We start from the raw sequence: 15412 nt of genomic DNA on the forward strand, positions 1-15412 counted from the left end.
AGGGCCTGGAGGGAGTTGACAAGAGGTGATAAAAACGTAAGTAAGTCAACACTCTCCTTCCCTTTTACAGAGCAGTAATGGCAGGCTAAGACCTAGATGACTGTTCAATTTAAACCCAATGCAACTGCCCTGTTTTTTTTTTCATTGACCAGATGAAGGGAGGTAGCTACTGAAAGCTAGTCTAATAAAAAGTTCTCATCTGCACCTTGTTTGCTGACCCTGATTTCTACATTTCCAAATGAAGTTAAAACAGTAGCCACAATACATTGCTCCAGATAAAGTAGTGTGGGTTCCGTGTCAGTCCATTTGCTTGTGTGGAAAAGAATGAGAATACATGGAACAAAATCTATATAAAGGTGATAACCTTTCTACTGGACTAATGCAGTTCAGGGATAACTTTCAAAGCCATTCAGGCACATAAAACGGGGGTTTCGTCTCCTTATAAAATTATTTGGGGTTTGTGCACATAAATGGGTTACACATAACCCGATTTGGTGCTCACTTATATGCATAAAAAAATCAATATATAAAGACATTCTGGTGGGCAGAATTGGATTTATACACTAACTTAAGATTGCACGTAAATTAATATGCACACATTACATGCTGCAAACAAAACTGTGTGCAGTTCTGTTTGTGCGCGTTATTTCAGAAATTCTGAAATGGAATTTATGCACATAAATTCACTTCAATAGCTGGCGTAACTTAGGCATTTTTGCAAGACAGGTATGCGGGTTGTTATAAAGTGATCTTCCCTTTTGACTAGCTTTCAGGAGCTAAAACTGTTTTGACCAGAGGAAGGGAGCCTTAGTTCCCAAAAGCTAGACAAGAAAAGTATTAAGTTAGTCAAATGAAAAGGCACCACCTTAAACATTTCTTTCAACTTTTTCCCAGAGCCATAGGCAAAAAGCTGCATTTCCTCAGGGATTTGGGGAAAATCAGAAATATTCAAAGTCAAACCAGTTTGAATTTGAATTGCAAGCTCATCTCTACCGCTGTGGCTCATAAGGACCCAACCCTGTTGCTTGATCTGTGTGATCTCTTCTGCTGCATCACTGAGGGATACACATTTTAGATTTAACGCTTTTATAGAGATTGGATTTACTATTGTTAAAAACTATTAGCTTTCAGCTCCAGCAGCAAAGATATGAAAACTGAAGCAACAAACTGGACAATGCTGCTCATCTCCAAACACTCAGAGGTGGATTTCCAAAAAGGACATGCATGAAAGTAGCCTAGGTGCATGTCTGTGAAGCGTTCACGCATAAATTATTTTCCAAATGGGTCACCCACTCACGTATATCCACCTTCTCAAGCAAACGTACGTGCAAAAAAAGTAGGGATGCTTGGGACATGGTCTACATGTCTGGGTGTACATTACTGTTTTATTAGGCAACTTATTTGCACAATTTTATACTTGCTAATTATCGAATGCAAATTATATCACATTCATCTATTGTCTGATATTGGTTAGGTAGGAAGTCTAGGTGAACTGGGGGGACTTCAGGGTAAAGTTCTAGGGGGAATCACGGTGAACTGGAGATGGACTGGGTGAACTGGCAGAGGCATCGACAAACTGGTGACGTCAAGCACTTGTGCATTTTTTTAAAAATATACCTACTTCTGTGTATAAATCTGTGAACAAGTCGTTTTATTCATACATAAGATATACACGCATGTATGCTTTCAATGCATTGCAGGTTTTCGTGCGAATGTTGAGGGAGTGTTGATATATGCCCTATTTTATAATCTGTGCATACCTGATATGCACACGTTATATATAAATACTGCAAATGATTTCCACCCAGCCATGTGTGTGTGTATATAGGGGGCTGTGACGAGCTCTTTGAAAGATTTACTCCTAGGTCTGAAAGTCTAGAAAATCAGGGTTAAACAAGCTGCAGGAGATTCTTTTTCACTGCACTAACTTAACCTGTTGGCGATTAGTTTTCAAGAGCTATCCTCCCTTTATCAGGTCTAGGTGAAATGAGTTATTGTCCAAATACACAAGCAAATTATAGGTTGCATTTATAGTAGTGGTTGTTTTCAAAGCTGTAAAAAGTTGCAGTGGAAAAGGATGATTGCAGGGGGTTGGGTCAGTTGATGCCTTTGCTGAAAGGTAAAACTAAGCCATCACAATGTCACACAGCAACCCTTTAAAGCCTCCAAAATTTTGTTTAATTTCCTCATTAATGATTTGGAAGTGATAAATGAGGTGATCAAATCTGCAGACGACATAAAATTATTCAAAAGACGATTATCGCAAAGAACGCAAGGAACTGGAGGATGTCCTGGTGAGACTGGAGAAACGAGGGTCTAAGTGGAAGACGAAGCTTAATGAGGGGAAATGCAAAGTGATGCAGATGGGGTGGGGGGGAAAAGACATTTCCATGGGTCAAACAGTGCTTTAACCGCAGAAATGGCCTTTTATAAACTTGCCGGTTTGGTATGTGGGTAAACTTACGTGTTTATGTCCCATTCGTAGGTAAGTTTACAAGGATTAAGTGCAAGGTTACCCGGTGGCAAGACTTCAAAAGTGGGTTTGCACTTATATACATACTTTTGCCTTTTCTGATGAATGCCCCCAAATTTTCCATATGCGTCATAGCAGGTGTAATTGTGAGAGAGTAAATGGGTGGGATAATTTTCAACACGAGCTTGTGCATACATCCGTTTTGAAAAGTGGTGCAATGCAGGCATGTATCTGCTGCTAACATGCAGGAGGTAAAAAAAAACCAAACAAAACATAACCTCCTCCACGTCCATAATACTGGGTTCTATATTAATTACTACCACTCAGGAAAGGACACTGGAGTCACTGTAAAAATTGATTGAAATGGACACTTCGGTGTATAGCAGTGGTCAAAAAAAGCAAACAAACAATGTTAAAAATGATTCAGAAAGGAACGGAGAATGAAACTGAGAATACCATAAATGTCTTTGTACAGGTCTTTGGTGCGACCACACGGAGTACAAGGTGCAGCTCCAGCTGCCCCATCGCAAAAAAGATATAGAAGAGCTAGAAAATGTATGGAGAAGGGTAGTAAAAATGATAAAGGGAGTTGGAGCGGCTCCCTTATAAAGACTAAACAGGTTAGTGCTCTTCAGCTGAGAGAATACTGAGAGGGGAATATGATAGAGGATTATAAAATCACGAGTAGTAGTGGGAAACAAGTTAATATGAAACAGTATTTTACCTTTTCAAATAGCATTAAGATTAGGGGTAGTAGTATATTTTCAGAAAATGCCCAATTAAATTGGGGAAATTGTTGTCGGAGGATGTGATCAAGGTTAATAACATAACTGGATTTAAAAAGGTTTGGACAAGTTTCTGGAGGCCAGTCCATTAGCAATTAGCCAGGCAGGCATGCAGCTCGCCAGTCAGCAAGCGGTGAGGGATTTTCTCATTAAGCTGTGCTAAGTACTTCCAAGTGAAAGGACGCTAGGCTGGATGGACCGTTGATCTGATCCAACATTGCACATCTTATATGACAAACAACTAAAAAAATTGGAAAAAATGAACAAAATTCTCAAACACATTAACATACTTGTTTTCCCCTCTTACTGTACTAAATTTGACGAGGAGGGTGCGGTTACTGACATAAAGAGAAGGTATAGTTAACATGTGCACCCCAGGATGGCCTGTATCGATTTTCATCTTTATCTTGTTACAAGGCTACGTGCATATTATTCTATATTTTTCATATCCATGGGAACCCTTAAGGAAAAACAAAACAAAACCTGACAAACTGAAAAGAAGGGATTAGAAAAAAAAGACTATCAACCAACAAACATGGCAAACTGATCATTTTTCATGCACAGCTGATAGAGTCATGGACAAGATGAGACAAAACATAGAAACTAGTGAAGCTAAAGTCAAAACAGAAAATGATTATTCTTAAAAAAAAAAAAATAGTTATATATATACTACACACACACACAACCCAGACAGATGTTTATTTAAGCTGTTCTTAAAACCTCAAATTCTGAAACCTGTTCCACTGCTTAACCGCCCTTTCACTAAGACAACCCTGCTTACTGTACTACCTAAATATTTCCAGCTGAAATTTAAATTCCTCTCCTTTCTTCTCATGTCCTCGGTTGAGGAGAACCGACCTCTTTAAGGCCCCTTCTTTATAATTTGGATACTGTCATCAAGTCTTCCCCCTTTCTTTTCCTCCCCATGCTAAATAAACCGGATAACCGTTGACATTTTCTTGTAGGTAATATGATCTAGGCCCAAACCTGTCACGCACTGGTCCTTTTCTAAAAACAAAGAAAATAAAAAAAAGTCCTAGGTCAGCTCCACTGATTGGGCCTCACCTTCCACGTTTCCCCCCCGAGGGGGAAAAGGAAGCAAGTTCATAACCCTTTCCAGGTTGGTGACTGGACAGAAAAATCCCCACTGCTTCTGAGAGTACTCCACTTTCGTTTGCACTTTCTCCAAAATCTTATCTTTCTTGAAATGCAAGGAAGGCCCTTCACTGGATTACTGAGTGAAGTGGGAAGCTTCCTTCATGCATCTTACGAGCAGTGCTCCCTCTTAATATATATTCCAATGCGGTGACGGCACCGCCTGGATAACATGTTTAGTTTGCGATCTCAAATAACCCATCGCATCCTTTCCTGCAGTACTCATTTTGTATTTCTACATTAGATTTTAAGCTCAGTGCTTGTCTTTGCTCAATTTCATCCTATTTCTTTCTGACCATTTCTCCAATTGTCAAAATCCCTTTGGAGCCTAATCCTGTCCTCCAAAAATATTTCACTTCTCTCAACTGGTCGTCATCCACAACTTCTGCCAGTGCATTCTCCGTGCAATCATCTAAGGAGTTAATGAAAATATTGAATAGTGCCCTCCCAAGCAATCAGCCACAGCTACTGCTACATGTTGGGTTTTTTTTTTAATTTTAATATTTGAAGGGCCTAACGAGATAATACAAGGTGTATGACATGTAGCGTTCGTTTCTACATCCTGTTTCTCCTATTAGAATTATTCAAAGCACAGCAAAGCACAACTAAGTTAATCAACAGGGGGGGCTAAAACTTACTACAAGATAAAATACTAGGGACAGCTAGGAATGTTTATTTTGTAGAGGGGGGCAATCAAAAGTCAACAAAAATACCTAAAAAAGGCAACACGAAGACAAACATTCAAAGTTATTTACAGGGGTAAAACGCATTGTACCCATATAAAATTAGCTGGTCCGAAAAACCTGCCCTCCCTCAATGCAAGGTGAAAGGCACTTGCGGCGTTGCGCAACACGTGGACTTCAAGCTGCGTCGAGCAGAGGCGTTTGTGGGGGGCGTGCTCAGATCGAGGGAGGAAAACATCACACACGGATTCTATTTTCAAACCTACCCCCTGTTATAGCCAATGGAAAAAAAGAAAAGCACCAGCGCCAAAAAAAAAAAAAAAAAAAACAGACACAAACATCCCCGGGTATTCAAAGCAAAAAGTTACCCACCCGCCTTCAGTCTGAATACTAGTGCAAAGCTCACGGGTGAAAAAGTACCAGCAGACTTTGTCTGATTGAGGATAGTTTGTAAATGCACAATACGGTCACATTCAGCGACATACAAAGAATGAAGGTGGCATGCTCTGAAGCTACAACCAAGAACTATATTATTATTGGGGTGATCGTAATAAAGAATCTGGTTCTTAGAGAGCTGGTGTATTCGGATGGTTAAACATATTTAAGAGAAGACTGGATAATGTCAGGCATTTATGTGAGGTATTAACAGTCATGGGAGTGGGGGGGAGAGAGGGTTTACGAAAGATTTTCTCCTACAATGCCCCAACGGAAGAAAATGCTTACAAATCGAAGAAAATCCTTTTTCACTCAGCGCATAGTTAAACTCTGGAATTCATTGCCAGAGGATGTGCTTACAGCAGTTAGCATAACTGGGTTTAAAAAAGGTTTGAATAAGTTCCTAGAGGTTAAATCCATAAACTGCTATTACGGTAGTTAATAAGCAATAGTAGCTTGTGATCTATCTAATGTTTAGGTACTTGCCAGATACTTGTAACTTGGATTGGCCACTGTTGGAAACAGGATACTGGGCTTGATGGACCCTGGGTCTGACCCAGTATGGCATATCTTATGTACAAATCAGATCAGGCCCTTGACCATTACAACACAACCCTGGAGAATTACATTTAAATAAATAAATAAATAAATAAATAAATAAATAAATAAATGTGCCACCACATTCACACACTGCCTACTTCCACTCAGCTGACTGGTGCCCTGGCAGAGGTTGGCCAGGTGCTGCTCTAGAGCAGAACTAACTGCAATTTAAGCAGCCCTGGCTCTATCCCTTCCCCTCTGCTGGTTTCCAGTTCAAAAACCAAAGATGAACGCAAAGGCTTCTGGGAGCCACCACTTAAAATATCCATACTGAGCATGCTTGTGCGGCTACATTTGGCACTTAGCCAGACTAATGCCAGGATGCTAAAAACCTTACCGGTCTGACTGCCCTAGAATTAGCCGGCTTAACATTAACATAACTGGGTAACTTTAGGACAGCCAAAAAAGCAGCCCTAAGATTAACCAGATCACTTTAGCTTGCTAACTTTAAAATAGCCGGATATATTCACTGATTCACCTGAGCCACTGAATGTCCTGGCTAAGATAGCAGGATAAGTTTTCCTGGCTAACGTTTCGAAGCTGACGGAATATGAACCTCAGAGAGACAAGAGCAGCAGCAGCAATTAGCGATACCGGCTCACTCCTCTCCAGATGCAAAGATGCAAGAAGAGCCAGTACCACTGTTAGATGGACAATGGCACAAAATGGACACAAGCCAACACCAGTAAAAGCCTCACAGTGCAAACAGGACTGCTGGAAAACCTGCTGGGTTTAAACCCCATTGAGCAGTCAAGTGGGACACTTTCACCCTGACTGGACAGAAAGTTTTGTCACCAGAGCTCTCCTTTATCTATTCATAGAACACTGCTCACCATTAAGTTATTAGGAAGCTTCGGTAATGTAAAACAGAAATAATCACATTGTAAGGAAATCTCGTGCAGGGGAAATACCCTACTTAGAAAACATTTAGCAACAGCATTTGTAAAAACGTTAATGTTAAACCCTCATTCCAGAGCTGCCGGTATTTGAAAAGCCAACAGAAAAACTTGGGTTTGGGGCTAGCACTGCACGCCCTGAATTGACACATACAGAACAGGGGTGGCCAGCTCTGGCCCTTGAGAGCCATAGATAGGCCAGTTTTTCAGGATATCCACAATGACTATGCATGGAATAGATTTGCATGCCCTGCCTCCACTGTATGCAAATCTGTTTCGAGCATATTCATTGGGGGTATCCTGAGAAGCTGGCCTTTTTGTAGCTCTTGAGGACTGGAGTTGGCCAGATACAGGACAGGGAAAGAGATTTGGCAGAGCAGGAAGAAGTTTGCCTAAAATATGTACCTGTTCCTTCAAAGAGAGTCACCTGGAAGCTCTGCTATGAATAGGGGCAGATTTATGCACCCAGCTGCCCTTAGGGCTAGGCTGCTGCTCTCCCTTCTCCCCCAACTTTCATATGCGATGTTTAAAAAAGAGACAAGGAAGAACGGCAACCATAGCGACGTGGTACCACAGCCGATGATGCAAAGCAAGTAACTCACACGGGCAGAGTGACTGCCCCACTGGGGTGGGTGGCCCATAAGCATTTTCCTGGTTATCGGCAGATCCACTCCAGACAATGAATCACAGCTGTATTGAGATCCATATTCAAAATGATTTATCCAGCCAGGTTAGGGACTTAACCAGACAAACCTGGAGATTAAATATCTCCCCATACTGACAAGTTAGGTTTTAGCCAGGTAAGTCATTATCCAGATTTAAAAAAAAAACAACAAAAAACACGGAGGTGGTACAGGCAAGTTCTGGGGGCGGGAATTCAATTTCACCAGTTAACAATGAATATCAGTGCTACCTGGTTAGGCTTAACTGGGTAAGTCTGGTCATGGTGGTGAGGGTGGGGGGGGGTCCTAAAATTATTTGAGGTAAACTTAACCTTAACCGGCTATATGCTAAATATAACCAGTTAAAAAAAAACAAAACCTACAAAAATCTAGCAGGTATGCAGACCTGGATACCCCAACCACCCTAATCCCCAAAATAATTTTGAAAAATGTCAGCAGAACACTCCCTAATATTAAAATGAAAGGCCTGGCTCCAGGCCCCCTTCCCCATCCAGAACGCCTCCCTCCACACCCCCAAGGCTGAGACAGGAGGCGGTGGAGTCCTTACAGAGCTCCTGGCCACATTCAGCATCACTCTGCCGCCGGTTAGCCAGGTGGGACCTTTTGAAATCCTGCCCCAGTAAGGGATGACCACTCAGGTCCAAATCCTCATAGATCTCTAGTGAGTTAAAGGCCCCTGTAAGATATGCATATCTCGGACTTTTATAAAACATGGGAACACATTTATTTTCCATAACCAGCAATGTTTAACATAATAGCGGATCAGGTGTAAAGTTATCCAGATAATACTTACCCAGATAACCTCAGCCAAGTATATGCAGCAGGAGGACTCGTCCCGCTAAATATTCTGCTAAAGTAATCTGGGGTAACTTTACTCAGATAACTTTGGTTGCTTGCCAGCCTACCAAATATCGATCTCGTTTGACTTGTTGTAACATGTTCTGGCCTCACATGATGAAAAAAACATGAAAAAAAAAATCCAATTATTATGGTGATTGTGATGATAACTGGGAGAATAAATGTATGAATTTGTTTTTTTTATTTGCCTAGTGGGGCAATTAACTGATAAGAACGTGTACACACAGACACACACACAGACACACACACACAGACACACATACACACACTTATAGAGAGATTGAAAAAAACAAACATATTTGAATTAAAAAGTTACCACTCTGCTATCATTCTTTCTGATATAATACAGACATAAAATAGTCCTAGAGTTAGTGAACGCACACAATGTTTTTTAAATGACTGATGTTAAAGGAACACAGCTCTCTGGGGACTCAAACGCTGTTGAACCTAGCTGTTCTGCCATATAACAAAGGCTGTCTAAGGTCAGGAAGGATTTTAGAAAAAATTGCAGTAATGCAGGTTAACCCAATCAAGCTGTTGCTCAAGGGGAAACCAAGCGGAACAGGTTTTTCCCAACTGTGGAAGAACACGCTTTGTTTTTTAAATTTTTCTGCTTCCAGGAGAAAACGGCAAAAAACAACATTTTTTTTTTTGTTTGTTTGTTTGTTTCTGGTTGGAATATACAACCAGAAAAAATAAAGAAATATATCGCTCTAATCCCGCTTTAGTTTTTAATGTTGCACCTTATATAAAAATTCATGGAGCAGTTCTTTCCGGGCAAGACAAACTAACTTGCTCTCGGGCTGGTTGCGGAAATAGCCTCCGAGTTAGGATGCTGTTTCTTTCAGAACTTTTTTTTTTTTTTCCTCATTTTAGCAGGAGACGGTTCACCGTTCCATTACTATTGCTCCTTCAAGATATGTAAACAGAACTCGATCCTGTTCTTTTTTTTTTATACTTTTGCATCTCTAAAGGTACCTTTAGAGGACTCCAGAATATACTCCATTAATAGTAGGAAGCACACAGTCCATTAGCACGCCCTGTTCCCATTCGCGGAGGAAATTGGCTCTACTCTTCTTGGAACATTAGTGCTGGGCATCAGCGGCTACCGCCTGTCCTCCATAACCCACAAAACGGCTTTCACTATTTAAATCGCTCACTCCTGCAGGGTCTTCTGCAAACAGAACTGTTGGCTACAAACTATAGTTAACAGCACACGTGTTAAAGATACTAGCACAGGAGCGAAACATCATCCAATTGTGAAAAACGATCCCCTTAAAAAAAAACCCAAAATGTCTTCCCAAGGTGAGAAGCTAGGAAATATCCCGAGCAAGAATATCCTGAGCAAAATAAACTGTGTGAATGGGCTTTTTTTTTTTTTGCTTTGTTGAGACCTGTGGTTTAACAATAGATTGCACATTTGTTCACCGATGTATGGCAACCAGACAAGTATGACCGATCTGTAACGTTTCTGGAAAACGTCTAAAAAATGCAAGTTTTTACACACACAGGGAAAAAAAATGAAGCAGCCTTCACATTCAGTGTATCCATGTTCGGCATACAGACTGCCTACCAGTGCAATATTTTTTGCCTCCCTAGGGGGTGGGGATTGAAGCAGGGAAGAGACAGAGAGAGCTTTCTAAAGTAATCTTTGAAAAGAGGCAGCGTCACCCTTGGGGGGGAGGGGGTGTGGGAAACGAGTGACATCTGAGACTGCAGAAGGAAGGTGACAAAGCAGGGCCCTCTAGACGTGAGGCGCGGGGCCTACCTGCGGAGTCCGGCTGGGTGGTGTGCTTATCAGAGGTGCTGGACCCATGGACGACGCTGCATTCAGGCTCCTTTCCCTTTCATCCTGGTAAATGCGATCTCGTTCGGCTTCAGGCAGCTGCAGGAAGTTCTGCATTGCACGAAGGTTCACCAGTAAAGATTGCGATGCTGTTTTGGGGTCCTCTTCCTTTCGGAGGATTTCTGAGAGCAAGCCCTGTGTGAAAGGGGGGGGAACACAAAAGCATTGGCCTGTGCCATCTTTCGCAACATGTGCTCTGCAGAGTCATTGCTAATCATTTTCTCTTCTTTCCCGCTACACGAACAGTCAAAGGCATTAATTCTGCACAGGAAGGCAACAGTGGCGATTCTGGTAGTTTAGAAGAGAGCTTCAATTGTATTCTTAATTTTATTAAGCATCTGCCTTATATACAACATAAAATGAATCTGCCTAATTGGTGCACTTCCTCACAGGGAGACAATCGTGAGAAGTTCAGGCTAAGTGAAATCCGCAGAGCGTAGCATGAGATTGTGCAGGTCTCATGCTGGTTGGACAAAGACTGCAGCAAAGCATCAAATCAATCTATAAACATGAAGAAGCCGTTTTTGGAAAAACTTACACAGCGCTTCAAATAAACACACACACACACACAACAAAATTACTCTCGGTGGATTCCATACAGATACCACTCCTGGGGCGCTCTTTAATTGACTTAGACTCACAGTTACTATACACCCAGTCTCTCTCTTCAAATGGTGGAAGAATAAATACATACCAATTGGGCTTTTTTTTTTTTTCTCTCCTAGCTGAATGCCAGAATAACTGCATCAATATTATCTAAACTCACTGATGTGCTATCCTGCTGGATGCACCACTAGACCTGAAGCTGGGATTATGAACTTCCAAGGAAAGGGCTGCAGCATGTGCTGGAATGAATGCAATGCGTAAATACAATTCACTCCTCCACTTCACTCCCTAAGGTGAATCCACAAACCGTTCCGAGCCGGTCTGACAGTCAAAGCCATTTTTACCCTTTTTCTCCTTCTAAGGATTGTTTATTGCAAGCACTCTGGGTCTGTTAATTTGATAAGGCAACATACAAGAAATCATCTGATATGCCATAAGGAGCACAATTACCCTTTCACCATGCTGGTCTAGTTTTGCATCTTTTTCAATTAGTTCCAGGGCAGTCATTTTAAAATGGAAGCCCAAGTGCGGTTAAATAAAATACTCTGGGCTGCCATGTTTAGACAGTGCATACAGGTGCTCCATACTCACTGCCGAAGGCTGCTTTCAGATCAGACATGCAGGGAAACACATGAGCTCTCCAATATACCTTTCAATTCCAAAAACATGTGTACAGCAGAGAGGGTTCTTCCTGCATCCCTCCCTCCAACCCCCGCCCCATTTTCCTGGGGATGATCATATAAGGAGAATGGCAACAAGGTTGACCTCAATGGATCTCTGGAATTTTTTCAACCTAACCATGCAGTAGAAAGAAAGCGTGCACTACTGTGGGGACTGAAGGGTTTTTTTTTTTTGGGAGCAAAGACCTGCTTTTGGTATTCCTGAGCTGCTGAGTTAACCTAACTTGAAAGGAATCAAAAGTAATGCTCTGTATGATCAAAAAAAAAAACCAAAACCAAAACACCAGCCTGCCAGCCAGATATCTATAACAGATGTTGATAAAACTGAATATACATATCTCTGTAGAGATGGATATTGTGACGGCAAAAATCAGTCTCGGTGCGGGCTTGCAGACTCCATGGGTAATTTTCATTTGTGAGGTTTGCCACAGTAATGAAGGCAGAACCATTGCTTTCATTATCGCCTAATGAAAAAAAAAAAAAAAAATCACACGCAGAGGTTTGCACCTTTCCCTACAGGTAATTTCTCCATCAGAAAGAGCGTGTGCCGTTTTGAATATACAAAGCTAACGCCTCATATCCTCCCTCTTGACCAAACTCCATCCCCAGGGAAGCCTCAAATCAATGCAGGTGTAAGCAAGGCACAATGTTCAACTTTTACCTGCACTGAAGGCGGGCATTTCCTCCAGAAAAAAAAAAAAGCGCTACTTTATCTGCCAAAATGGCTCTGCTGTCCTCTCTGTATGCAGGGATCTCTGTCTTGCAGCACACGCACGTCTCCTCATCTAGACATACGGCGTAGCTCAAATACATTTTAATGATAAAGACTGCAGTCAGAACAATAATAAAAAGAAGTCTTAATTTAATGTTTTTGTAATCCTTGCTGGAGCAGGTAGAATATGAAATAGGCAGGCAGGCAGAGCATGGGGTAGTAGGTACAATAATTCAGGGGCTGTCCACACCTGAAGCTGAAATAAAGTGGAAGCCATTACAAAGGTTCTCTCTTCGCATCTCTTTGGAAGTCTTCTTGCGTACCATGGGGCGGGAGATCTGCTGGCCACACATCTCCGCCACCACCCTCCCCCCATCAGCTTTTTGCCAGAGTTCCCAGCAAGCTACACTAAAAGGGATGACTAAAGTGCATTAGCAGTAAGCGTTAATGTGCGTCACAAGCAGGCGCTCGTGAACGCAATCACTTCATGCACCTTAACACGCTTGCAACATTGTGCAAGTGAGACAGTAAGATACAAAATATGAAAATTATCTGTCAGGGCAGGGAAAAAAAGGACGCGTGCTAAATACTGCAAGTTTAACCTGGATGCTTTAATGCAAAAAAAAACTAAAAAATATAAAATAAAATCCTTAACTACGCTTCCAGAGGCACACTCAGCTTTCTGCGCCAACAACATTAGCACACACATTACTTTATGTGCTCTTGTGTGTTTTGAATCTCGAGTCATTTCCACAGTATAACATCCATTACATGTGACTTTTTGTGCTCATAAAGCGAAATGATTTTTTTTCAGAGACCAACACTTGCTAAGAGTGCAGGAGTGTGTGTAAGGGTATAAAATATAACATAAGAATTGACATACTGGGTCAGACCAAGGGTAAATGAAGCTCAGTGTCCTGTTTCCCAGAGTGGCCAATCCAGGTCTCAAGTGTCTCTGGCAGGATCCCAAATATTAGATAGATTCCATGCTGCTTACGCTCGAGTCTACACACACACACACACAATCGGGGTAACTTTAGTGATATTATCCAGGTAAGCTTTAGCACAGCTATTTCCCCAACCAGGCTTACCCACTAAATTTGTCCAAATAGTGCTGAATATGTCAGTGCTACCCGGATAAAACATTTAAACCACGGCCCTAGAATGGTCCCCTGCCCTCCCCTCTATTTATCTGGCTAAATTTTACCAGAGTTAAAAAAAAAAAAAAAACATTACCCAGGTAAAAATGTAACCAGTCAGCAGGGCAGAAAATATAAACTTCAATAATCGACATCTGTGTGTATTATATAGATATACTAGTATGTGTATTATATATGTATTTTCTTAAGTATTATGCAACATACCCTGGACTTTGCCACAATCACATAACTGGGGAAGGTCAGGTCAGCGCCATTTTTCAAAATGTCAGTTCATCTTTTCTAATCCTCGGCTCCAAAGCACCATTTGTTCCCAGCGCTGCTGAGTTATCACGTCTGACCAAAATATGGCCAATTCAGAGAAAGAACCAATGAGTAAAATGTTTCATGCTGCCTGTATTAGCACCAGCCCAGATCAGTGCCTCAGTCCCCTATATCATCTCTTGGTCACATATGCTCTTCTTTTATTAATTCTATTCTTTCTATTAATATCTGGCTAGCTCACAACCGCTTGAAACTTAACCCTTCAAACACTGAGAGATTGCATTTGTCTACTATTCAGCAATCCTCATGTTGACTTCCTAATCAACTTCACCTTGACAATTATACAAACCCTATTACCTCGAAAGCTCGTAATCTTGGGAGTCATTTTTTACTCTGCCTTATCCATGTCTCACATTTCTGCTTTGGTAAAAACGTCATTTTTCAAGATTCATCTATTAAAGGGTCTTAAACCATTATTATACCCTCACAACCTCTGAACTGTACTACAAGCCCTTATTCTCACAAGGCTTGATTATTGTAACGTCTTATACCTCAAACTTCCATCTACTGCTACTCGTCCCCTACAATTGATCCAAAATGCAGCTGCACGTATTTTGGTTGACGCAAAACATCGCAATCACATAACTCCAGTTCTCTATTCTTTATATTGGCTCCTCATCTCCTACCTCATTCAATGTAAAATCTGTACGATTATTCATAACCTCCTCTATAAGAATTCATCGATTTGGTCATGCTCAAGCTTACACATTTATCAAAAGCAAAAGTCTCCTAGAAGTACCCTCTGCAAAACTAACCAGATTAGATCTTACAAGAAAGCACGCTTATTCAGTCGCACATCCTATATTATGGAATTCTCTCCCTGACTCCTTAAGGTTCCAACCTAGCTCCAAAGAATTTAAGAAGAATCTAAAAACCTATCGGCCAAATTTTAAATCAGTCATGCGTGTACTTACACGTGTGGCCGGGTTCTGCGCGCATTTTCAAAAGGACCCAGCCACGCGCACAAGTGCTGGGCCCTGAGAAAGGGGCGGGGCAGGGGTGTGTTCTGGGTGGGACGGGACGGAGGTCGGCCGCAACAGCGGCTATTAGCTGCTGTTCTGCGGAAGCTCGCGCAGGCCAGCAGCCGGCGTGCATAAATTACTTCTGCTCCCAAGAAGCAGCAAGTAATAAAATAAACAATTTCTGGTAAGGTAGGTTAGCTTTAGGGGGTGGGGAGGAGAAGGGAAGGAGAAGAAAGGTTAGGCAGGGGGGTTAGGGAACTGGGAAAGGCCCGCTTTCGTCACCGCATGGAAATTGCAAAAATTCAGCCTCCCCCTTGCATGCGCCGCCTGCACATGCATGTGTGGTTTATAAAATCTGGCGCGAATGTGCACGCGGCCAGCAGATTTTATAACATACGCGCATGTTATAAAATCGGCGTGTCCATGTGCCCGCGCCGGGAACCGCGCACGCGACTGTTTGAAAATCTACCCCGTTTGTGCAGCTTGGTAGTCAATCTATTAGCTCCTGTTTTGAGTGCCTTCCTTCCTTCCTTCCCCCAGCTCTGATGCGAGTTTAT

The 15412-nt window shown here is 41.8% G+C and overlaps 1 protein-coding gene across 5 annotated transcripts in view; it reads right to left on the minus strand.

Annotated features, from left to right (window-relative positions):
• SATB1 (SATB homeobox 1) overlaps positions 1-15412 on the minus strand; it is a 168925-nt gene that overhangs the window by 76391 nt on the left and 77122 nt on the right. For 4 of the 5 annotated variants that reach the window (XM_029589275.1, XM_029589273.1, XM_029589272.1 and 1 more), the window contains one exon: positions 10337-10549. The exons of the other annotated variant lie outside the window; for it this stretch is intronic. In XM_029589275.1, coding sequence (XP_029445135.1) covers positions 10337-10549 — 213 coding nt within the window. The remainder of the gene's footprint in view (positions 1-10336; positions 10550-15412) is intronic. 5 annotated transcript variants of the gene reach the window in all.

Source organism: Rhinatrema bivittatum, chromosome 2 (assembly GCF_901001135.1).
Source record: "Rhinatrema bivittatum chromosome 2, aRhiBiv1.1, whole genome shotgun sequence".
Taxonomy (NCBI): Eukaryota; Metazoa; Chordata; class Amphibia; order Gymnophiona; family Rhinatrematidae; genus Rhinatrema; species Rhinatrema bivittatum.